Source organism: Periplaneta americana, chromosome 5 (assembly GCF_040183065.1).
Source record: "Periplaneta americana isolate PAMFEO1 chromosome 5, P.americana_PAMFEO1_priV1, whole genome shotgun sequence".
NCBI lineage: Eukaryota > Metazoa > Arthropoda > Insecta > Blattodea > Blattidae > Periplaneta > Periplaneta americana.
Window position 1 is genome coordinate 190,826,123 of NC_091121.1, and position 26,906 is coordinate 190,853,028.

Below are 26,906 nucleotides of genomic sequence, written 5' to 3' on the forward strand. Positions count from 1 at the left end.
GTCGCAGGTTCGATTCCCGCTCGAGGTTGTGAAATTTTTCTTTCATACCATGGCATGATTGTCACTATAATAGTATTTAATTCATTAATATGTCACATCAACGGACGTATATACGTCACCAAACATCGTAAGATGAAGATCACAAAGTAATGACACTTATTGGTATTAATAATATGAACATACTCCTTACCTGTGGCAATACTTTAAGCTTGCATGGGAAGACTGCTATGTGTTTGAATTCCTCTCGTTTCCTCTGCTTCAACTCTTCACGATATGCCATGAACTTATCAAATAAATGGTATATAATATCTGCTTGGAATATTTTTACACCTAAAGAATCTGCAAGATCTTGTGCATCCCTCTCAACTTTCACATCAAACGCTAAAATTGTTGCATATCTGCAAAAAGAAAAAAAAAACACACACACAAACAAAAACAATAGTTGAACAATTTCAAGGGAAAAATTGTTCCAGAGCCTGGTATCGAACCCGATGCCTTTGACTGAGCGCGCCAAAGCTCTACCGACTGAGCTACCCAGGAACTATACCAGACCCGGCTCAATTATTCTCTTTATATCTACATATGGGGTGATAGAACGTCAGAGCTCCGCATTGAGTGCACACTTTCTGTGTGACTTAAATTTGTGGTTTTATTTAATGAACAGTAACGTGTATTATACAAATCTGGCTTTCAGGTACAGCTCCCTGGAAAGCGACTTGAATAATTTCAAAGGTTTCAGGTTCGATACCCGGCTCTGGGATAATTTTTCCCTTGAAATTATTCCAGTCAGCTTTACAGGGAGCTATACTTGCAAGCCAAACTTGCAAAAAACAACAGTTATCAATACAAAATAAAAACAAAAGATAAAAGTGTACGAGAGATGTATGTATGGGCTATTCCATCTCAAATCGACCGAAATATAGAGAAAATTGACCTTGCAATTTTTAAACACAATGAAACTTTTTCTGTCCGTAGACAACTATGATACAATGCTTTGTGCAAAGTTTGAGGCATCAGAACTTAATAGTGTTTAAATTAAAACTATTTTAATTTATCGTATTTTCATAAAATTAGCAACTTTAAACTGTTGTGGCTCCGAAACCCTTTCACCCAATGATCAAAATCACGGTTTATTTTGATGCTGAAAAGTTAAAGTTTATATTGACATATAAACAGATTTTCTTACTTTTTATTGAAATGGAGAAATTTAGATTTTTCTTAATTAAGACGCCTTTGCCCATGAAAAAATATTTTTAAAATATATGGTTAGATTCCGCATTGAAAGTACAAATAAACACGTATTTTTTACTGGTGCAACGTTAATAAGAAAGTATTGAAAACTCAAATAAAGAAAATAAATAGTACACGCGTGAGCTAACCAGCTGACTGTGAGGCGGGAGCTAGCCTAGGCAAGCAAGGCCAGGAGACATAAACACGTGATGTTTCGTCTAGTAGTGCATAGCTGGGCTAGCATTATCACAGGTTTTCATAAACACAGGAGTAAAATGACGCCCAACGCTCGCTTATCTTCAGCTCTCGGCCAGTGTGTGCTGTGTTGCGCCTTTCAAATCTAGGCGTGTGAAAATAATCTATTTAATACCCTCGAAACTTATTGCCGAGCCACTAAGCAAACAATGCCGAATCCCTCTTAATAATGCAAGGTTTTTTCTCAATATTTTTTTACATTTGTATAAATGGGCAAAAAGCCTAAAAGTAAGTAAAATCAGATTATCTGTCTCTCTGTATACAATAAAAATAAGGATTACTTCTTATCATAACCTACCAAATGTCAGCTTTAAAATGAGCTCTCGTTCAATGTTCTGCAGTAAATGGTTCTAGAGATCTGAGCGCTGAAAGAGGCTTGTTTTTCTAAACTACGCTAAATTTGTCGCTCAACAACACGAAAACTGTTTGACTTTCGATAGTATATTTTTGCAAATGCACTCTCCTCGGCACCTTGTATAAATAGGGAAAAATTAGAGTATAAAAAAATGCGAGGTTTTCTTCTGATCGATTTCATATGAAATAGCCCGCATATTCGAGTTATTTGACATTTTGCCCAAATATTCTCTTAAAAGAGGGATTCGAACTGGAACATCAAGAAAATAAACCGTAAAAACAACGAAACTATTATCTGGTTTCGAGTTGTACTTCCAGATCATTAGTATAATGTAGAGAGAGAATAATGGGGATTACTGGCAAAATTTCGAACGTGGTGTTCCTTACAGATATATCATATCATGAATGTTTTAATTGTTCGGAAGCTTATAGTGAAGCTCCTCAAATTCGCCTCTTTTTGCACAGACTGTCGGGGCCAACGTTGCTAATAAGGCTGTGCTATTTATTATGTGTGACCCAACTTCGTCCCACTGCCATACTTATTTTCTAACATTTTCACGTGCCTGAAGAATCCACTTCAAGGTTTTCTTATAAGGAATAAGATGTCTGCTCTTCAGAGTGCTAATAGGGGAGAAGAGGGTACAGTGAGACAAGGAGAACAGTGAGACATTTTTATTAGATGGTAAATTTTGATGTTGAGATGTTGGTAACAGTGGAGTTGTATGTTGCATGAGCAAAGTAACAGTATTTTCATACTCGATTTGATTCTAGTTATAAAGGTGAGTGATGAAAAAATAATTCGTAATTTTTCACTCTAGAAGTAAAATTTTGGTTTGTGTTTAATGAAGATTATATTCGATATACAAATGAGATATAAAATATGAATGTTTTGTTACCTGATACTATGGTATTTGAGATTATGTTTGGCAAAGTTTCGTCTTTCTTGTTTTAATTTTGAAGTGATGGCGTCATTTTTAAATGAACTATGCGTAAAGGGAACAGTGAGACATGCCATTGCAGGGTACACTGAGACATCTCACTGTTCCCATGTACCAATGATTTGCAAAAACAAACTGTAATACATTTACCAGTAACTAACATTAAAAATGAACATAGTAGTAACCAATTTAGGAACTGTAGCTTAAAATAATGGATACATTACATTTTAATGGTTTCATAAATAAAAAAATATTCACAAAATTTAAGAAAATGTTAAAAAACAATAAAGAATTACATTAAATTCTTATAATTATAAGCTTTGTTCTCACCAAAAATTTATTTCATTTTTTCACAAAAGTTTGAAATGTCATGGAAAATTCACCTTTCCAAATGTTCCAGATGTTTCAATGGTTTAGAAGTCAGACATCAAAATGATTCTAAATAAGCCTACAGAACATGTCAAGATAAAGAGACAGCAAGTTTTTGTTTTCTTTTGAAATAAATGTAAATCATTTCAATGTCCGTTAATAGACACTGTGGTGTCTCACTGTACCCTCCTGAATGGGAACAGTGAGACATTTGCATTTTTTTTTACAAACACGTATTGTATATTATGTCCTTTATCTATTAACATTTCTGTTTATGTATTATTATACTCCATGTTTTAATGTCTATTTCTATTGCACTCGATTTTAAAAATATTTGAATTATCACTTGCATACACATGTTTTAATATTTTGTGTCTCACTGTACCCACTACTCCCCTACAACTCATTCAAAGACACAACTCGTCTCTTAAGATTAAGATTAACCACTCTTACCTCTCCGCACAGAAAAACAGTCGTATTGGGACAGTGGAAATCAAAACTATGCAATCAATACTTGTTTCTAATATAGTGTTATGTTAAGAAAATGTGTACTGTAGCCTACAAATTTGTGTTTGGCTTAGTTCTCTCACTGGATGATTATGATCAATGACAATGAAGGAAGACGGGTTGAATGAAAACATAGCAAACTAGTGTACTAAGAAAACCTGCCCCAACACTATCTCTACCTAATACGCTTCAGGCGTAACATTTTTGGGTTAAACTGAATAATACGAGGGTCATTTCATGAATAATGAATAAGTTGATATAACTGTGAAGTGAATGATATAACTGTGAAGTGAATGATGCAACACCAATGAAACTTACGTCAGTTGCAGTTAAAGGCTTAAGGAAGAAAGACGTGTGTTCGTTTCGTCCAGAGCACACTCTGTATTTAGGTAACGAGAGCTAGAAATGGAGCCTACACGTGTCTAGGGTACTGTGACGATTTACGATCAAAGATCGAATCTTTACGTGGCAAAAACGCCACAGAAATCCACAGTGCTTTGAGTGGATTTTGTGATGAATTATAGTGGATCGTAGTACAGTTACTTGTTTTCGTGATGGTCATGTCAGCATAGACCAGGAACGCCGAAAACATCAACAAATGAACAAAGTGGGAAACTTGTGGGGGATGCTCTTAAAGAAGACGTGTGAGAATTTTCAGAAGTTATGGGGATTCTACCAACTTCAGCATTCAGTATTTTTTTTTATTATTTATTCATTTGTTGTTGAACATAACAGGCAAAGCCCAATTACAATGTTCACGACTAACAAATTAATTTATAAAACATAAACAAGGAAAAGGAAACGTACACTTATTAAAAACTGAAACAAAATAGAAATAAGAGAAAGAAAAAAAGAGAATTGAAATAAGGCATGAAAGTAGCTTCAAATTAACTGACAACAATATTCTGTAAAATATGATAACAAATAATTCTGTATCTAGAGAAATTCATATTGAAAATATCAACATTCGGATGAGGATGTAATTTATTGTATAACTGTAACATTTGGAAAACTGGGGAATTTTTATGGGATTCAGTATTTGTCCTTGGTATGTAAAACAAATTTCGAAATTTCGTTTTAAGCTTAGGTGCATATAATGTTATATGATAAAATAAACCAACACAGTCCAACTTATTGTTAATAATTTTATAAAGAAAGTTTAAAGATAGACAATTTCGTCGAATTTGCTAACTAGTAAAATGGAAATGTTTACAAATCATTTGAAGAATAAAGATGTCAGTAGAATAACAGCAAGTGAGATGAGGTTCATGAGAGCAACAGCTGGATATACTCGCTGGGATCATAAAAAAATGAGGACATAATGCAAGAACTTCAAATTCAACCCATTATGCAGTTCATCAGCAAATATCAACTTCAGTGGAAGGGTCATCTCGAACGAATGAATCGATGCAGAATTCCAAAAGCACTGTTTCATTACCACCCGCATGGAAAAAGATCTCTGGGTCGTCCGAAGAAGAGATGGACTGAAAATTCTAGTTTGAGACAGTAACAGGCCACTCAGTCTAATACTTGTTAGGAAGGCGACGACGACGATTTGAAGAAGAGGCAAATTTCTGCGCGAATGGTCCTTCATTGTTTGACTGCTGAATAGAAGCAGAAACGCCTGAACATTGCAAATTTTCGGAAACAAAGATTCAGCGTTGAAGGTCAAGTCCCCCCCCCCCCGAATTGTCGCTATTGATGAAACGTGGATTAGACATTTCGAGCCGCAGTTGAAATCACAGACAAACGAGTTTTTGCCACGTAAAGATTCGATCTATATTGCAAGCTGTTGTGGACAATATGATTGCAAGAGCCCGTATTTGCCAACAGGAACTTGGTAGTCATCTAAGATATATTATTTTTAAAATCTAGGTCAAAAGACTTTCCACGAATGTAGAATATCATATTAAGAAATAAATAAATTACATTAAAAACCAAACAAGTTATATTAATTTCAAACTGTAAAGTGACTTCTGACCCACTCTGTGTAAGATAAAGGTAAAGGTAGGTAAAGTATCTCCTTTAAACATGAAGGAGCTTGTGCATGGGGTGCAACTTCTACCTCGGCACTAGAATGAGATGGTGTGGTCGACACCACGCTCCGACAGTCTTTCATCCCTGACAAAGACTCGATATTCATTTGACGTGTATGTTCTGGAAGTTACGGCAACGAGAAAAAACCCGCTGTCACCAGGAACCTTCCAGTCTGTTTCCAGTTATCTACAAACTGAATCATTCATACATACATACATACAATTTTTTAGGAAGAAATTGCATAAGCACTCAACTCTGAAGGGTACTACTCATTCTTATACCATACATAAGAGATTTATCAACTCTTTGTCATATTTCATCGTATGTGTACAGTCTGTGATTGACTAATCTTTTTTTTTCTTACCCTTTCCACCCTTTATTCCGTTTACACTTGCCAAAAACACTCGGACCTGGAAAACAGACCATAGGAATCTAACCATATTGCCATCTAGGGGGGTATGAAAAGGCTGAAAACCTTGTCATGATGTGACCTTATGACTACAACCTGGTCTTCAATGTTGCAGATCTGGATCGAAATCCAGCCAAGTACATGTTGGGGCACGTTTCCTTGGGAACATCTATTTCCCCTGCCAGCATTTCATTAATCTTCCATTATCCTTTCATTATCACCATCTCAGATCTGCTACCTCAACCGAAAACAGAGAGAGGGAAAAGAAAGAAGGAGCTAGAGATACGAAAGACAAAAGTGACAGGGAGGGGACACGGAGAAGAGAGGTAGAGAAAAAAAGACTAGGGGAAATTGCAAAGAGGGAATTGAAACGAGACGGGGAAGAAAATTGGAGGGGTGAAGAAAGAGAGAAGCGGAAGAGAGATAGAAAGTGAAGGAGCAAAGAGAGGTGAAGAACAAGACAATAGCGGGAAATGCGGCGGAGGAAGAGAGAGAGAGATTAAAGTGAGCAGAGAGGGACTGGAAGAGAGACAGAGCAGAGGGAATAGAAGGAAGACAGAAGTTATCTACCGGTTAAGTAAGCATACAAAACATTGCTAGAATTAGGGTTACTTAATCAACAAAAGCAACAGATGTAAGTTACTTACTGGCTCTCGTGTTCCAGCATGGTAGATGCCTTCATTACGTCCTTTTTCACAACTGGACCGATACGAATATTTGCATACTGAAACAAAGAAAAGTTTGCATACTGAACAAATAAATAAACAAGTATTCATAAAAATTAAAATACTGTTCAATACAGTAGGCCAATATTTGTCAAAACACTCAACTTCTTAAGGGGAGAGGATGGTATTTTTTGGTGAAAAATGAGCAAATTTTCAAAAAAAAAAAAATCTTTAAAATACTCTGTGTGGAATGCATAAATTTTGTGGGTATGTGTGCCCTTATCGGATGTTGAGTCGCCATTTTTAAACTTCCTGCGTAATGGATTTTTAAATTACTCCTCCACTTGTATTGTTGTTTCCGGTACATTAAATTAAAAAAAAAATTGTTTTCTTTAAAATACCCTTTGATATGAGTGGAATGCACTGCATAACATTTTGTGGGTATTTGTGCCCTTATCGGATGTTGAGGCGTCATTTTTAAATCGCACGCCCACCTTTATCGGCTTCCAGTAACCTCAATTTTTTGCTACATTGCAAGACAAAACTATTAAAGATACACGCATGAAATTTAGAACACTCATTCTTTAGACTATTAGGAAACTTTTCTATGTAACAGAATTTTGTTAATTGATTTCATTTTAAAAATACGTCCGTTTGTTTGCAAGAAAGGAAATCAGAAAATTATTATTGAATTTTAATTGTTTATTTTACAAACGTAGGGACTAATATCAAAATTCTGTTACAGACAGTTTGTAGAACATGCTTTTGCAAATACATTGCAAAAAAACTGTTTGAATCTATCTTTAAAAACGGTTTAGATATATCGGTTTTAGTACAATCCTGCATTGGGTATATTTTTTTCAAATTTGGGCCCCCAAATAATTTTTTTTTCAAAATATTTTTATTTGGTTGAGTTGCCGCAGCTATGAGCTCTCTATATACAAAAAATTAATATTTTACACCAAATAGGAAAAAAGTTAAAAAAATAACATCCTCTCCCCTTAATGTCAGGAAAGACACTTTGTGTTATTTCTTTTTAATTCTTACGTAACTTTATTGTATAAATAATAAAGTACAGTTTTTCTCGGGTACAAGAAAGAGAGTATTGAAAGAACCAAGAAACATGTTGGATCAAAAAAAGGGAGCAAGCAATGATGTGTTGTTTATAAGTGGTATAGACTCGACTTTCTCCATACATTTCGAAGACTAGTTCCATCTTCGTCTTCAGAATAAAAAAAGAGGATTGAGAAGGTTATCCTACTCGTTGGGGTCGTTACAAACAGCTATTATGCTTGATTAACCAACCTATATATTCCGCACTCTACCATCAACAATAGGTTAGTCGAGTAGGATTTTGAATTATAATAATTGCCATAATTCATCGGCTGTCGGATGGGGTAGATGCGGCCAGTTCCTGCAAGGCGTTGGGGACGGAGTGTTTTATGTAACATACAAAGACATTTCAGGAGATGGTCTTGTCTTTCGAAATACCTTACCAGCTTAGTTTAGTTCTAGAACTTTTCTTAAAAACTCTGTGTTCACTGTGTGCCTCAGAACAAAAATGGTATAAAGTTACAATTTTAAACGATAAATCCAGAAATGCATATAGAGTGTTAGTTGGGAGACCGGAGGGAAAAAGACCTTTAGGGAGGCCGAGACGTAGATGGGAGGATAATATTAAAATGGATTTGAGGGAGGTGGGGTATGATGATAGAGACTGGATTAATCTTGCACAGGATAGGGACCGATGGCGGGCTTATGTGAGGGCGGCAATGAACCTTCGGGTTCCTTAAAAGCCATTTGTAAGTAAGTAATCACAGGGAATGAAAAATTATACAATAAAAATAACTTTTTCAGCCAAGATTGAACCCTACTCTCCTGCAGATGAGACCAGAGTTCTATCGACGTCGTTGTGAAGATAATCAGAGTGACTAACATTCAATCCACCAACATTATCCATTAGAACGCCACATATCCGATTTTTCAAACGAGTGAACCCAGCATGAAAACTTTGATTTTGCTACGAACAAGAGTTAGGTCATTTTTTCTTGGGACGACTGTGCAACGCATGGCATAGGATATTTCGGTACAAACTCAGAAATATACAAGATGCTTTTAAAATGTGGAAATATCATCATGGAAGTACAAAGGACAGACGCTCACATTCGACTTACAAGCAAAACATATTAAGTCAAACATGTTATTTCTGAGAACTAGGCATTTTGAAAGCTCTTGACAAAACTGAATCCTTAATAGCACATTATGCAACGAGCCTATAATGGTAGTAATTAAGACGCGAGTATGTTTATGAAACGAGCGCAAGCGAGTTTCATAATTTTCATACAAGTGTCTTAATTACCATTATAGGCAAGTTTCATACGACATTTTAGGCTCGACCATATTTCTAACTTGAAATTATTCATAAGTATTCATGTTATTCTTATGTGACTGGGAGCGGAACTGACCTTGTGCAATATCTCGTAAATTGTGAGATGTGCGCAGACGCGAAAGTATTGATTTTTTCCGAGGAACAAATGTCATTGACCTTGATATAATCTAGAGAGTAAAATGAACATTAATCTTGATATAACATTGAAATTGATTTAGACATTGAAAAACGAGATGAAAAATTGAATTTATTTGAATATTATCTACAATTAACGCTAATTATTATAGTAACAGAACATAACCTTCTGCGACAGTATTGGATTTCCAACCTCCGTGACGTTTCGCTAGTTGTCTTTCGATTGCATATCCGAGAATAATCGATACTTGCGCTTTCATATTGCTACAATGGCGTATTCTGATTGGTTGAAGAACTGAACTTTAATGAATAGGTGTACTTTAATAAGGTCCATTAAAGGGCTGCTACCAGGTGTATAATTACTATATTTCGGCATGGTCGAGCATAAAATATTTTTACTAAGTTGTTTCTCTTTATATGTATTTAATTTTATCATTTAACTTTCTCTAACCATTTTGTTCATTATATGGCCTGCTTAGACAGCCATGAAATCATGAACATGAATAAAACAGGCTACCATTCCGTGAATACTTCTTATTGGTTCTGAGTTTAGATGGCCATGACATTGTGATGTTATAACCTCTCCAACTTTAAATATTTATTTTATGTAAATTACTGCTACAGTAGAAAAAACATTGTATAACATACATTCGTAAAGTCATCTTCTTGGAACGAGTGTAATCGTGCCAAAAAGAGAACAGTTACGAAATTGTCTCATAAATAAATATTTGAAGACATTTAGTATTTTCGTAAGTCAATTAATATTTTATTGTATTAGAGTAGATACGTTAATTCTTCTAATCTTGATATACTTTCTTCTAATCGTGTAACAGTCAATTAAATCCCACTCAAGTTTTGATTTTCTCTACATAAATCAAAACTTCTAGTGAGATTACTGTTGACTATTACACTTTTACTACGTCATACTACTTTTGACCAAAACGACGTGTTTCAACCAATCACGGCTGTTTATCGCTACAATTTTATCACTTCTTTAGCATTTGTTTATTTTTATCACTTCCTTAGCATTTTTTATCACTTCCCTAGCTATTGTTTCTTTGTTTTCCAACATTTCAAACTGCAAATTCTTTACGGTACTATAAAATATGCTTTGCGATCGTCATATGTTTCCCGCATAGATAATCGACTGAAAATGGCGGTTATGTTCAAATGTTTTGATGAAGCTAAAATTAGTGAAATAGAATTTTAGTAAATCAATTAATATATATTTTATTGTATTAGAGTAATTTATTTCTTCTAATCTGTATATAATTTCTTCTGTTTTTATCACCTCATTATTTGTTTCGTTTGCCAACATTTTAAACAGCAAAATCTTTACGGTACTATAAAACATGCCTTGCGATCGTCATTTGTTCACCGCATATATAGTCAACTGAAAATGGCAGCTTCGTTCAAACGTTTTGGTGAAGCTAACATTACTGAAATAGAATTTTAGTAAGTCAATGAATATGTTATTGTATTAGAGTGCTTTATTTCTTCTAATCTTGTAATAGTCAATTAAATCCCACTCGAATTTTGATTTTCTCTAGATAAATCAAAACCTCTAGTGAGATTATTGTTGATAAAACAGCGGTAATTTTATCTGGAGCCAATTCAATCAGGGGAGAGTTATTTTACACTACCTTAATATTATACGTTAAGGAAATCAAGTTTTACTTCCCTTTCAACAAATCCATGCTACGTATTTTATCTCCTCTTAATGTTTCTCGTTGTCCGCCGAGTTGAAAGTACGAATTTCGGATGTAATAGCAAGACCATCGAGGACATAAAGTTATGAATTTACATTACAGCAAGAGAACTAAGACACGAAAAGATTAACCGTGAAGTTACGTCCGATAACAGATAATTTGTTGTAATGGTGCGATACGCAATGATTAACTACAATATAACTGAACATCATTTTAATATCCAAAAAAATAAGACAAAGTGTACGGAACTGAGATGCAAGATCGAGTAACATATGTCTTACATATCAAACTCCCACTCCAGCTTTTTAATGAATGGGCATATTACCATAATGTTACAGAGATGGATGGGCCAATTAATGAGGATGAGATGAAGCACCTGCTGGTCCTGTAAGAAGATTTGGATGTGTAATACAACCAGTAATAAGCACATGTGCCTTGTAATTCTTATACGAATACATTAACCTCTAGCTAAGTAACACCACAGTCTAGTATATACAGTCACGAAGCTTGAGTTGTGAGGGTGCTAGGAACAAAAGACTGTGCCGGTATTATTTCGCATTGTCTGTAATGAGGCGATATTAGCGATCCTAGTGGTTAGCAACTATCTATGGATGCATATTTACTACGTATTGAGCTTCGTGACTGTATATACTAGACTGTCATTTTACTTTAATCACTAGTTAATAAAACAGAAAATTCTTCTAACAGTAAGGACGGGTAAATTTTTTTCATTTCATTTATTGCATTTATTATACTCCATAGATCTTGCATCAGCATTATATCCTTTCAAAATATTTTCTCAAAATCTAACATATTTCCTTAAAAAAAAATGGAGATACAAATATGGAATACTATTAACAAGTTACAAGATTGACTGTATATACTAGACTGTGGTAACACTATGCAATATCACTGTACGTATCTGTATGCTTTTAATGATTACACGGCTAGCTTCACGCAAAAAGCAAAATTACACATAAAAAGAATAAACCGAGAATACTAAACATGTAGTCTTAGAAAAAAGTTTTGTGGCACAGACACTTTATAAGTCCAAGAAAGGAGGCAGTGCGCATGATCAGACATACAACGAAACAAAACTAATTTTATTACAACTAGTTCTTCTCTTGTGAACCAGGTCGCTCGTCCTCTGCTCATGCGCATTGCGTCCTTTCTGGGACTTACAAAGTGTCTGTGCGACAAAACTTTTTTCTAAGACTGTACAGTAGTGGCAACAAAACCGGACCGATCCTTGTAACTGATTTCAAAGCCTTGTTCACTCCAGAGCACGATAGACTGGTAACTAAGACTTTCGTGGTTCTAATCCTGCCTGGGAAGGAAACTTTTTTTCTTCCTTATTCAAATTTATTTCCAATACTTTTCGATTGCAGCGATATTTTACTATTTAATTAACTTATTATTCCAAGATCATGAATTTTACCAGCTATCGAAAAGTATTGGGAATAAATTTGAATAAGGAACAAAAAAAAAGTTTCCTTCCCAGGCAGGATTCGAACCACGAAAGTCTTAGTTGCCAGTCTATCGTGCTCTGGAGTGAACAAGGCTCTGAAATTACCTACAAGGGTCGGTCCGGTTTCTTTTTTTGCCACTACTGTACAAAAAGCATATAGAGTGTTAGTTGGGAGGCCAGAGGGGAAAAGACCTTTGGGGAGGCCGAGACGTAGATGGGAAGATAATATTAAAATGGATTTGAGGGAGGTGGGATATGATGGTAGAGACTGGATTAATCTTGCTCAGGATAGGGACCAATGGAGGGCTTATGTGAGGGCGGCAATGAACCTCTGGGTTCCTTAAACGTCAGTAAGTAAGTACTGTACAAAAATGTTCAAGAAGATGTAGAAAAGAGAATACGGTAAGAAAAAAAGAATAAATAACAACAGAATGTGATAATTAGACCTCGGATTTTAGGTTAAAAGCCTATTTTTTTCCTGTACGAATAAACTAAAACTATACAAATCTAGCTTACAGGCAAAAATCCCTGTAAAGCAGACTTGAATAAATTCAAGGGAAAAATTGTTCCAGGGCCAGGTATCGATCGCGGGGCCTTTGGCTTAGCGCACCAACGCTCTACCGGCTGAGCTACCCATGAACTTCACCAGTCACCGTCTTAATTTGTCCCTTTTATCCACCTAACTCGAGTGGGCTGACAAGGGGAGAGGATGGTATTTTTAAAAACTGTTTTCCTATTTGATGTAAAATATTAATTTGTTGTATGTAGAGAGCTCATAGCTGTAGGAACCAAATATAAATATTTTGAAAAAAAAATTGTTTGGGGGCCCAAATTTGAAAAAAAATATATACCCAATGCAGGATTATACTAAAACCGATACATCTAAACCGTTTTTAATGATAGGTTCAAACTTTTTTTTGCAATGTATTTGCAAAACTATGTTCTACAAACTGTCTGTAACAGAATTTTGATATTAGTCCCTACGTTTGTAAAATAAACAATTAAAATTTAATAACAATTTTCTGATTTCCTTTCTTGCAAACAAACGGACGTATTTTTAAAATGAAATCAATTAACAAAATTCTGTTACAGAGAAACTTATACTAAAAGTCTAAAGAATGTGTGTTCTAAATGCCATGCATGTATCTTTAATAGTTCAGAAAATATATCCATTTTTGTCTGGCAATGTAGCAAAAAAAAAAAAATTGAAGTTACTGGAAACCGATAGAAGTGGGCGTGTGATTTAAAAATCCATAGCGCAGGGAATTTAAAAATGACGTCTCAACATCCGATAAGGGCACAAATACCCACAAAATGTCATGCAATGCGTTCCACACATATCAAAGAGTATTTTAAAGAAAAAAAAATTGTTTCCTTAAATTTAATTTACCGGAAACAACAATAAAAGTGCGCGAGTGATTTAAAAATCCATAACGCAGGAAGTTTAAAATGGCGAATCAACATCCGATAAGGGCACAAATACCCCCAAAATGTTATGCTATGCATTCCACATATATCACAGAGTGTTTTAAAGAATTTTCTTTTTAATTTACTCATTTTTCACCAAAAAATACCATCCTCTCCCCTTAAATATCTTCACATTTTATATAAAATATAAACGTTTCAAAGCGGTTTTATGGTGCCTAAAAATGCCTATTTTACCAATTGAGACCTATTTTGAAGGTTTTAGAGCCTAAAACTCCAATTTCTATTTGTTACGTACATATTTTTAAATCTTCGTGTAGCAGTGAAAGAGAACGTTTTGAATGTCATGGGGTGGGTATGGTTCAGATATCCTGTAATAGTTTGGTTGTACGAATGAAGAAATTCCTGGAAGGTGTCTGGTTTTATTGAGCACTTGAGGAGACAGTAGGAATGTGATGAATCGGGAGAATGTAGTTCTCCCTAAAGAAATCAGATTGCTACATTTAAATAGGCCTATGCATCCATTGCTTCGGTATCATTGGGAAGAATTTTTTTTCGCTTATAAAATGCAAAGTTTCATAATAGAAAATTAGTAAAAACGTTATATATAGCATTGTCAATTATGAATAATGCGTTAATTGTAAATTCATTGGTAAATAAATTAATTTAATTGTAATATGAGCACTTGTATATTAGCAGCACAATGTCCAACGCACTATGTACAGAGGTGCACCACTGTCACATATTCTGTGACACAGTACATGAGGGTAGACCACCAAAGGGAAACTGAGAGGTAAAACTTAACCTGAGGGGATTCGATCCGCATCTGACCTGGAATCCAGTGTGGCTTAGTGGATAAAGCGTCAGCACGTAGAGCTGAATACCCGGGTTCGGGTCCCGGTGCCGGAGACAATTTTTCTCTTTTCTATCCACCCTTCATCATATGGTAATGCAGAATTCCTACACGGAAATATACGTACTTCGGTATATCATAATAATTTTAATAGGAAAATGAGCATCTTCTGAGGATTAATATTTGAGGAGAAAAATTCGCTCCGGCGCCGGGGATCGAACCCGGGTCCTTGGTTCTACGTACCAAGCGCTCTGACCACTGGCAGTTGACTTGGACGTAAAACGTCAACATATATGCCTAACTTGGAGTCAGGCCAAAAGGGAAACATTGAAGGAGGAAGGTTCGATCCGGTGCTGTGGATTGAATTCGGCGTAGCTCAGTAGTCAGAGCGCTTGGTACGTAGAACCAAGGACCCGGGTTCGATCCCCGGCGCAGGCGAATTTTTCTCCTCAAATATTGTCACTATTACAGATATTATTCTGTAGGACAAATTAATAAAAAAAAACTTTAATAATCTCATAGCTAGCAGTGCATATTCTGTACAGATTACTGTGCACTAAACTGCGGAATCCCGGCCAAACAAGTCACTCAGCTGAGTGCGCTCCTAGTATAATGGCAGTTGACACTGGACATATACGTTAACATATGTGCCTAACTTGGAGTCAGGCCAAAAGGGAAACATTGAAGGAGGAAGGTTCGATCCGGTGCTGTGGATTGAATTCGGCGTAGCTCAGTGGTCAGAGCGGTTGGTACGTAGAACCAAGGACCCGGGTCCGATCCCCGGCGCCGGAGCGAATTTTTCTCCTCAAATATTAATTGTCAATATTACAGATATTATTCTGTATGACAAATTAATATAAAAAAAGAAAATCTTTAATATCTTGAGAGGACCTCTGGAAAAAGAACTAAGGAAGAGACTAGTGAAGTGCTTTTTGTTGAGTGTACGGGGCAGAAACATGGACATTACGACGAAGTGAAGAGAGGCGACTAGTAGTATTTGAAATGTGGATATGAGGAAGAACGGACCGTGTGAAATGGACAGGCAGAATAAGAAATGAAGCTGTGTTGGAAAGATTGGGTGAAGAAAGAATTATGCTGAAAGTGATCAGGAAGAGAAAAAGGAATTGGCTGGGTCACTGGCTGAAAAGAAACTGTCTACTGAAGGATGCACTGGAAGGAATGGTGACGGGAGAAGAGTTCGAGGCAGAAGAATATATCAGATGATAGACGACATCAAGATATATATGGATCATATGCGGAGACTAAGAGGAAAGCAGAAAATAGGAAAGATTGGAGAATGCTCGGTTTGCAGTGAAAGACCGGGCATGGGACAGAATACTATGAATGAATTAAGGCAAAAATCCGCCCTCTAGAAATAACACGCCAAGAAAACGCGAGAAGATACGAAAAAGAAGAGACGGTAAATGATTGGGATATTGTAGGTGCAGTGTAAGATTGTAGGTGCAGTGTAATTATCTAAGTTGTGTCATGTAATTAATTAAGTTGATATGTAATTAATTAAGATAGATATGTAATTAAGTTGATTTGTAATTAATTAAGGTGATATGTAATTACTTAACTGGTAATAGTTGGGTGAAGTTGAAGTACTTATAAGTTAGGTTTACTTTTGCTCGTTGTTAGGCGTTATTATAGAATAGTTTTTATTTATAGCCCTAGGTTTATTGCATCTATTTATTTATAGTTAGAAATAAATTTAGGTTTATTTTTTTTCTTTAATTGCTGTAATTATTGTATAACAGTGGCGGCTCATTGATTGAGGCAAGTGAGGCCGGGCCTCAGTCACTTGGCTTAACTAAAATCAAATGTTGTGTTTTTATATAATGTATTAGTTATTTGAATGAAGCATATATCGCTGTAGTAGCATTTGAAAACTTTGTGATGTGTATACAGACCTGTTTTGCAATAAAATTTGTTCCTGAGGCCAGGATCGCTCGTGCCGGGTCTGGCTTTTGCATTTCGTGTCTTTTCGCGGGCTTTGAGTTTGCGCTTAAAACGTTGTACCTGAGGCACAATTCGTCTGGCCTGGTCAGGTTTCACTCCTCCCATCCATGGGCCGGCCTCAAGGGTAGAGTGGGGTGGGAATAGCAATGGCGACTTGTCTTCCTAAATAGGTAATAAATAACACAAATTCCAGCTCTTTGGCAGGCAGAGACCCACAATATTCTCTCCCCTTATGTCTTAGTTTATGACTTAAGCGAGGGTGTTGTACTATTGTAATTCGTAGTACAGTAGTGAATCTGGGCCAATGTTGTTATGTATTTCGAGAAAATATAAACAGAAACAAATGCGAGAAATAATGCTGGTGTAGTTAATTCATTGTTAGAGTGTCCTTTTTCGAGAAGAAATAATATTGAAAGAAAGGAAGTTTTAAATAAAGAAAGAGCCTACCGAGATAAGTACGACATCGCTGACAATTTTTCTGACAGATAATCTTAAAACGCGAGTTTCTATTGCATCCTGATATGGGCAACATAAATGGTTAAGTGGTAATGTGGTGCAAAATAAACTTCTCTCTTGGCCTTGTTTGTTGCTGTCAAAGGAAAAAAATAAAAAGAAAAGAAAGAAAGGGGAATTTCAACACATAATATGGGTTGCTTCATCACACTCAAACAATCACTGAAACTCACAGCATAACAGCTTATTTGGTGAGTGAAATTATTATTTTTCATTAATAATAATAATAATAATAAATATAATAATAACAATAATAATAACAATAACAACAATAATAATAATGATAATAATACAGTAATGATATTAATAATATAATAAAAATAATAATTAATAGCATATATAAACATTTCCTATCGGAGGCACTTTGCGTGCCTAGATGCATCTGGCCTCACCGAGGATTTCGATCACCGGCCGCCACTGTTGTATAATTGTAATGGTATTATTGTATATTATATATCACTGCCGCCGGATGTATACCCAATTGTAGTGTTAATATATACATACCTACATATTAACATAATTATGAGGAGAAAAGTAAAAAAGAGCGAATTATGACAGCAAATTGAGGAAGATACACAAAACGTTAAGAAAATGAAAGGAAACTGTGGAAGGAAGAGGAGAATGAGACAATAAAAGAAAATGATAGAAAAAATGAAGTACAGAAGCAGTAGAAGTAGAGAACAAGGAAAATAAATATGAAAAAAGACAGAAAGATGAGGATTACTGAAGGGGCAACAGAAGAGGAGAGGGGGGGGGAAGGGTTGTTCACGGCTCATTTAGAAAGTTACTTGTGTAAACTTTTGTAAGAGTGTTTATTAAGAATTCTAGAAGCGTCGTCACAGGTAGAGGTAAGACATATCTGGTTTAGCCTCGCCGGATGTCACATCGCCGCCACTTCCGGCACATCGCTGACAGGGCTCGCACACGCTGCAGACTCGGACGCCGTGACGCAACAGCAACCCGCAAGTGGCTAGTGAGTGACTGATGCCGTACAACACGGATCACATACAGGGACATCATTTCATTTTTACTTCAATTTTTATTGTACCTGAGTTTTTTTATGGCCGATTGTATAAACCATTTAATCTTAGATCAGAGGTTAAATTGATCCTCGTTCTAGCTGAACTTGGAATTTTGTGTTGTATAAAGTCTAATCTGAGATTAATTTGTCTTAAACTAAAGTCAACTTTGACTGAAGAAATTTTATAAAGTCTAATCTGAGATTAATTTGTCTTAAACTAAAGTCAACTTTGACTGAAGAAATTTCTCCGATTAAGTTATATGATCCAAATTCAGTTATTTCCATTTTGTTTGAAGTATACGAGTGGCAGATTGTGCAAAAAGAATAACCATTATTATTAATATATATGGTAGATAGGTACAATATATATATATATATATATATACACATTTTTTTTTTCAATTTCTTGCCTTAATATACAAACATTCTTATATTTTATAAGGTTTTATCGTGTTCAGCAGTATCAAATAACATAACCTATAATTATATTATGTTTATAACAACCATTAATTATTATTAATGGATATGATAGGTACATTCATAAATTTTCAATTAGCTGTATTACTAAACGAAAATTGTCGTTTTACAAAGCTTTATTATGTTTAGCAGTATCAAACACCATAACATGATAACAATTTGGAGAACAGTCAACCCTCTTCTTATTGTCCGGCATTATTTACAACTCACAACACAAACCAGTGTCTCCAACAGAGTGTGCGTAAAGTCGCTAGATTTCTTATTATCAACAAAGAAAGATTAAATTGTCTCACTATGAGGTGCTAAAAAGGTCGCTAAATCCCTATTTAAGCAATATAAAAGTTAAAAGAAATTGTCGTCGAAAAAGAGTTAAAGTCGCTAAATTGGCTACACTGAACAAACCTGTAAAACATGGCCCGCGCATCACATACTTCACCTGTTTATGCGATGTTGCCAAGTTCTTTTCACGTGAACTTAGATTGCATTTGAACCTAGGTAATTTGATCGCAGAAAAGTTTTATACAATAGAAGAAGTGTCTGAACTCAGTTCACTTTCCGATCTTCGATCAAAATTGATCTTTAGTCAGGGAGTTTTATACAATTGGGCCTTAATGTACTTCACTCCCACCCCTTCTACTAATGAAGTTCAACCGTCCTCCACACAGATCCAAGACCGCATATACAGTCATAGTCGCCTGACGGTCACAGTAAACAGTAGTTCCAAAAATATGTTCGCGTTTTCCAGTGACGAAAGAGCTTTCAATATTGAATCATTTTCGCACAGGTACTGTCGTCCATTTGCCTACGTCGTTTCCCGGTTTCCCCCACCAGCTTTTATTCGCCAACTACTGGCTGGGCTGTCTTAGCTCTTTTGTGAGAACATTAATTTCTGTTAGGAACTGGACGTCTACGTTATATTATCCAACTGTTTAAAATAACTTAAATAAAAGGGCCTCGTTAAGTAATTAACTGTCACGTGATTTCCCCCCTTTCTACGACCCTACGACATAACCACTTGGACGGACAGCAGATAGTATGTCTGAGTAATTTTATCTTTTCGGGTCGGGCAGAAGTGAAGATTGAATTTACAGTACGTAAGGTACTCTTTTATAGAGTACGTACAGAATTATTTCAACATGAGTTACTAGTACGAAGGACGAAACTGGTAATTGGGATTAGGTACAATAGTCTATAGTGCGATAATATGCACATCAGAACTGAAGCCTGTATCGAAATGAACGGCCACCATTTTAAAAAATGTGTTTAAATATCCATATTATGGTTATTTTTCAATTTAACTTAATTCTATATATTGTACGCTAATGTGCTGTAGACAGTATAATATACACTGCATAATGAATACGTCCACACGGACAGCTCAGTTCGTGAGTAAAAACACTCACTGTTAATACTCTACTGTATTTTGATTAAACAAAAACCTAATGAAAATTATCAAACTCAAAATCGCGATATTTCCTAGTTTACATAAATGGATGGACTACTTTTCTTCCCTCCTATACCTAGTAAAGTGATTTGTTTGTACATTACGCCAGTATCATCGAACTCCAGTCGTGGAAGAGGGTACCAAACGGCGTTGATCCAAAGGTATAGCCAGGTTAATATTAAAAATGTTAGTAAAAATAAAATGATGTCCCTGTACAATAAGTAGGTCTAGATAACTACGCTCTCAAGCAACCAAACCAATCAATCGACTTCATATTATATCAACTTTTAAGCAGTGGCAACTATCAATGAGCAGTGTCGGTATTTTCATTTTAATTGTCGACTAATGAACTACGACGACCGTTCAGAAAGTACGTTTCCTTGGGACTGTTTACAGAAAGAAAACACAATTTAGTGGAAAGATTTAAGATACAGCAATTATTGTTCAGTTATTTTTCAACACATTCCTCATCGGAATTAAGACAGTTGTCATACCGTGGGATCAACATTTGTATCCCTGTGTCGTAGAAGTGCCAGAGAATCAATCCCATTCCAAGGCTTATTTCGAGGTTTCGTAACAAGCTGCTTTTTACGGTGATGGGTTGTTAGGAATATGTTAGGAGAAAATCCACAAATGATTAGGGAAAATAAGGAAATTTTACTTGAATCAAGTAAAGAGATAGGTTTGGAAGTAAATCCCGAAAAGACGATTATGTCTCGTGACCAGAATATTGTACGAAATGGAAATATACAAATTTGAAATTTATCCTTTGAAGAGGCGGAAAAATTCAAATACCTGGGAGCAACAGTAACAAATATAAATTATACTCGGGAGAAAATTAAACACAGAATAAATATGGGAAATGCCTGTTATTATTCGGTTGAGAAGCTTTTATCCTTCAGTCTGCTGTCAAAAAATCTGAAAGTTACAATTTATAAAACAGTTATATTACCGGTTGTTCTTTACGGTTGTGAAACTTGGACTCTCACTTTGAGAGAGGAACAGAGGTTAAGGGTGTTTGAGAATAAGGTGCTTAGGAAAATATTTAGGGCTAAGAGGGATGAAGTTACAGGAGAATGGAGAACTGCACGCATTGTATTCTTCATCTGACATAATTAGGAACATTAAATCCAGACGCTTGAGATAGGCAGGGCATGTAGCACGTATGGGCGAATCCAGAAATCCATACAGAGTGTTAGTTGGGAGGCCGGCGGGAAAAAGACCTTCGGGGAGGCCGAGACGTAGATGGGAAGATATTAAAATGGATTTGAGGGAGGTGGGATATGATGGTAGAGACTGGATTAATCTTACGATGAAAGAGTAATGGAACGGAGAAAAATTCTCTCCGGCGCCGGGACTTGAACCCGGGTTTTCAGCTCTACGTGCTGATGCTTTATCCACTAAGCCACACCGGATACAACCCCGACGCCGGTTAGAATCGTCTCAGATTAAGCTCCAACTCTTGGGTTCCCTCTAGTGGCCGCCCTCTGCACTACGTCATAGATATCTATGAACGCAGGACCGAAGTCCACACATGTGCTGAGGTGCACTCGATATGAGTGACTAGTAGGCCGGGATCCGACGGAATAAGCGCCGTCTTAAATCACGAAGTGATTTACGCATATGATATATATTATTTTAATGTACCGAAGTACATATGATATTTCCATGCAGATATTCTGCGTCATCATACGATGAAAGAGTAATGGAACGGAGAAAAATTCTCTCCGGCGCCGGGACTTGAACCCGGGTTTTCAGCTCTACGTGCTGATGCTTTATCCACTAAGCCACACCGGATACAACCCCGACGCCGGTTAGAATCGTCTCAGATTAAGCTCCAACTCTTGGGTTCCCTCTAGTGGCCGCCCTCTGCACTACGTCATAGATGTCTATGAACGCAGGACCGAAGTCCACACATGTGCTGAGGTGCACTCGATATGAGTGACTAGTAGGCCGGGATCCGACGGAATAAGCGCCGTCTTAAATCACGAAGTGATTTACGCATATCATATATATTATTTTAATGTACCGAAGTACATATGATATTTCCATGCAGATATTCTGCGTCATCATACGATGAAAGAGTAATGGAACGGAGAAAAATTCTCTCCGGCGCCGGGACTTGAACCCGGGTTTTCAGCTCTACGTGCTGATGCTTTATCCACTAAGCCACACCGGATACAACCCCGACGCCGGTTAGAATCGTCTCAGATTAAGCTCCAACTCTTGGGTTCCCTCTAGTGGCCGCCCTCTGCACTACGTCATAGATGTCTATGAACGCAGGACCGAAGTCCACACATGTGCTGAGGTGCACTCGATATGAGTGACTAGTTGGCCGGGATCCGACGGAATAAGCGCCGTCTTAAATCACGAAGTGATTTTACGCATATCATATATATTATTTTAATGTACCGAAGTACATATGATATTTCCATGCAGATATTCTGCGTCATCATACGATGAAAGAGTAATGGAACGGAGAAAAATTCTCTCCGGCGCCGGGACTTGAACCCGGGTTTTCAGCTCTACGTGCTGATGCTTTATCCACTAAGCCACACCGGATACAACCCCGACGCCGGTTAGAAGCGTCTCAGATTAAGCTCCAACTCTTGGGTTCCCTCTAGTGGCCGCCCTCTGCCCTACGTCATAGAGGGAACCCAAGAGTTGGAGCTTAATCTGAGACGATTCTAACCGGCGTCGGGGTTGTATCCGGTGTGGCTTAGTGGATAAAGCATCAGCACGTAGAGCTGAAAACCCGGGTTCAAGTCCCGGCGCCGGAGAGAATTTTTCTCCGTTCCATTACTCTTTCATCGTATGATGACGCAGAATATCTGCATGGAAATATCATATGTACTTCGGTACATTAAAATAATATATATCATATGCGTAAATCACTTCGTGATTTAAGACGGCGCTTATTCCGTCGGATCCCGGCCAACTAGTCACTCATATCGAGTGCACCTCAGCACATGTGTGGACTTCGGTCCTGCGTTCATAGACATCTATGACGTAGTGCAGAGGGCGGCCACTAGAGGGAACCCAAGAGTTGGAGCTTAATCTGAGACGATTCTAACCGGCGTCGGGGTTGTATCCGGTGTGGCTTAGTGGATAAAGCATCAGCACGTAGAGCTGAAAACCCGGGTTCAAGTCCCGGCGCCGGAGAGAATTTTTCTCCGTTCCATTACTCTTTCATCGTATGATGACGCAGAATATCTGCATGGAAATATCATATGTACTTCGGTACATTAAAGTAATATATATGGATTAATCTTGCTCAGGATAGGGATCAATGGCGGGCTTATGTGAGGGCGGCAATGAACCTCCGGGTTCCTTAAAAACCAGTAAGTAAGTATATATTGATAATAATTCAAGTGAAATACAACAGCCCAACGGCAGATCTTTCACTGCAAACCCAGCATTCTCCAGTCTTTCCTATTTTTTGCCTTTCTCTTTGTCTCCGAATATGATCCACGTATCTTATAATGCTGTCTATCAATTGGCATCTTTTTCTGCTCTTGGGCAGAACATTATGAATGAATGAATGAATGAATGAACGAATGAATTGTTAATTTTATATAAACTCTTAAAAGTCCTAAATCTCTGTTTAGCACCTATAAATCCGTTTCATTATTATTATTATTATTATTATTATTAATATTGTTGTGGTCTCATTTTTGCTTCTTGTAGGCCTATATCCCTGAACACTTAACACTGCTATCCCAGTTTTGTTGAATGAACAAGCTGCCATAGACAGCTCTCTACATCCGTTCAAGCTGAACCTTTTTTCCATTGCTAGGATCTTCCATTCCTCTCGGAGAACAGCTACCGAAGAAACTGAAGGTGCAAATATGAAATAGCTAAAAACAAGAATAACTACTGCATTCACGTACGGAGTACTTGCAATTTCCTGGCGTAATGAGTCATACAGTTCTCATCAATGGTTTGTTTTCAACAGTGTAATAACTGAAATTTCGCACTTCTACTACTCAGTTGAAAACAGCTGTATACGTGATACCTTAGAGCAGTCATGTCAATTAATGCCCATAGGAGCAAGCGCGCGCTTTAGAGCCCAGGAGACCCTGAGCGCTTTACAGCGGAAAGGAAAGAAACAGACGAAAGAGGTGGTATATGCCGCTTGGTCGAGCTATATTCAGGGATGGCCAGCACTGATTCAATAGATAAAGGGAAGAGAACGTATTAAAACTGTATCCATGGTAATTTTTAGATTTGTCTGAGAAGTTTAAGTGCATTATAAGAATGAAAGTTTAAATTTTAATGCTCATTTTTCACAAGTTTGACTTTTTTTATTCAAAACAAATATTTTCTCAGCTTTTCGTATAGGAAAGTGAAATTTTCAGGTATAGGCCTATTTATTTAGTAGCCTTACAGAATGTTTTCGTAAATCTAATATACCGTAAATACGTATTACTGAAGATAGTGTACTGAAACTGTTTTAAATATTCGCGTGGAAATTGTTTGTAAGGAAATGAATTAACAAAGCAACTACTGTTACATCATAAGCAAAAGATACGTGCCCATGTGTTGTAAAAATGTCAGCACTATAGCTTCAGCACATTTCGAGAAAATAATTTAATATTCTGATAATAGGAAGTTGCTCACCAATATCACCTTAAAAACATAATGCGATAACAGTTTTGTTATGGAATATTAGTTACACTTAAAACATATACAGTGAAACCTCTTCTTACGGACACCCCCCAAGATACGGACACTCCTCATATACGACAGATTTTTATGTCCCAACTGAAATAATATAGAAATAATGATAAATTTAACTCTCGTTTACGGACACTCTCAGACACGGACACGGACAGTCCTAAAGCTTCCTTTAGCTCCTGACTGCGGACAGAACTTGGATTTCAAGACCTAATGTGTTACAAAAATGGAAAATTTAGTACAGAAATTCTTTAACATGAAAGAAAACAATAAGGTTCTCGTAGGCTAGCACTAGCTCAGCTGGCTAACCCTTGTTACTGGAAGCAGATGGATAAACAAAGTCATAACATTTAACCTGTCTGATGGTCCAAGGTTTCCGCGATCGTGAAATTGTATTCGACACATGATAGAGTTAGATTATTCTCTTCAATTCAACGAGTTTTTTTTTGATTCGAGAGACATGGCACCTGAACGTAAAGGTTAAGTTGAAAACTGTAAATTACAGTACTGCATAACTGTAGCCCTAGAATGAAATTTCATAGCACAGTATTATATTTTCCTTAGCTACTGTAGTTCAAAGTTGCAAAGAATTTACTGTAGTACAGTATCCTGTATTTAGAATTAAACCACAGTAATACATTTCATTTAAAGCGTGAAGGGATATATAATGCATATTATAAATTTACTGTTTAATTGGGGAGCCTCCCTCCGAATAAAGGACACCTCCCAGATGCAGACAGATTTTTACGTCCCTTCGATGTCTGTAAATGAGAGGTTTCACTGTACAGCACCTAGGTAACTTTGCTTTGTACTGTAATATTGTTTTGATTAGTTTATTGATTACTTTTATAAGGCTAAAGGTACCATCAATATCAATTCCAACGTATCATGTCATACGCAATCTCTTTTTTCTTTTCCAACTTATCATGTCATGCGCAATCTCTTTCTTTATTTTTATTTATTTATTTTTTTTTTCTTGGGATATCACTTTCTTTATGAATGATGTATTGCATCTATTTAGTACAATATAGTTGTACCATTATGGAATTTATGTGAATATTCCTTCTTAACTTTATTATGTTATTAACATTTAAAACACAACTGCAATATTAAGAAATTGGTATTAGTACTTTTGTTTTACAGACAATATAGATAATATTAAACAGAAAGAAGCCTTATAAAAATAACAAAATCAAATTTCACGTTCCGTTTGAAGTTTGTTCACCACTGTTTTCTTAATTCCACAGGCTGCTTATTCATATACACAACCCTTCCTCTTTCCATACTTAGCGCTTGATGCCCGCGCACGACGTCAAGGTCAGAAAAATGCGCTTACTTTGACATCACTGCCATGGATAAATATATAATAGGATGCGAAACTGCGATCAGCACCATCTGGATTTGGGGGTCTGAAATAAGGTGATCAGCACCCAACGGCGTTGGTGGTGAATATTAGAACTACGTGTTGGGTACATTACCGAGAGTTCTCTATTTATCCGTTCGAGATATTGCTGTACGGGAGAGTCGAAGACGAAGATGGCGGACTGAAAGTTGCTAATAAGTGAGCATAAAGTGATACGTGTGTGTATAAACAGTGTACGTTAAACAGTGATGTTTATGGACGTTGTAAAAATAGTGTTGTTGAGTGTATTGTAAAGTAATAGTAATATAATAAATTGAACTATCTAAGTAGTTCTTGCAGACTTTTCCATACCCAAAGAATACAATCCCAATTATCTAACCTTTTGCTTTATTTTTTGTCTGTCTGGTTATATTTTAATCGGGTAGTGTAAAACACATTGTCTCTTTTATCTTCCTGTGGGCTCCGGTAAGAATTTTCAGTAGAATATGCTGTGAGGAATAAAATCGTAAATGTTTTATTTTAAATTGGGTTAGTTTTGAATATCGATGAGGGTGGGAGGGAATACTGCACAGTTTAACATTTTCGTCACCAGGTGCGCTACTAAATGCATGGAGTAATTATTCTTTTCGCTACTTGGTGCGCTGCTAGATGTAATAACGCCCCTCCCAGAAATAGATGGCAGCAAGATCAATTTCTACAACAGCGC

At 36.5% G+C, this 26,906-nt stretch overlaps 1 protein-coding gene across 2 annotated transcripts in view; it reads right to left on the minus strand.

The window, feature by feature from the left end:
- Positions 1-26,906, minus strand: part of eIF5B (eukaryotic translation initiation factor 5B) — a 288,622-nt gene that overhangs the window by 152,869 nt on the left and 108,847 nt on the right. For both annotated transcript variants that reach the window (XR_011332334.1, XM_069826929.1), the window contains exons 18-19: positions 6,747-6,823; positions 191-398 (exon numbers count right to left, since the gene is read on the minus strand). Coding sequence is in view for 1 of the 2 variants with exons in the window: in XM_069826929.1 (XP_069683030.1) it covers positions 191-398; positions 6,747-6,823 (285 nt within the window). In the remaining variant the exon portion in view is untranslated. The remainder of the gene's footprint in view (positions 1-190; positions 399-6,746; positions 6,824-26,906) is intronic.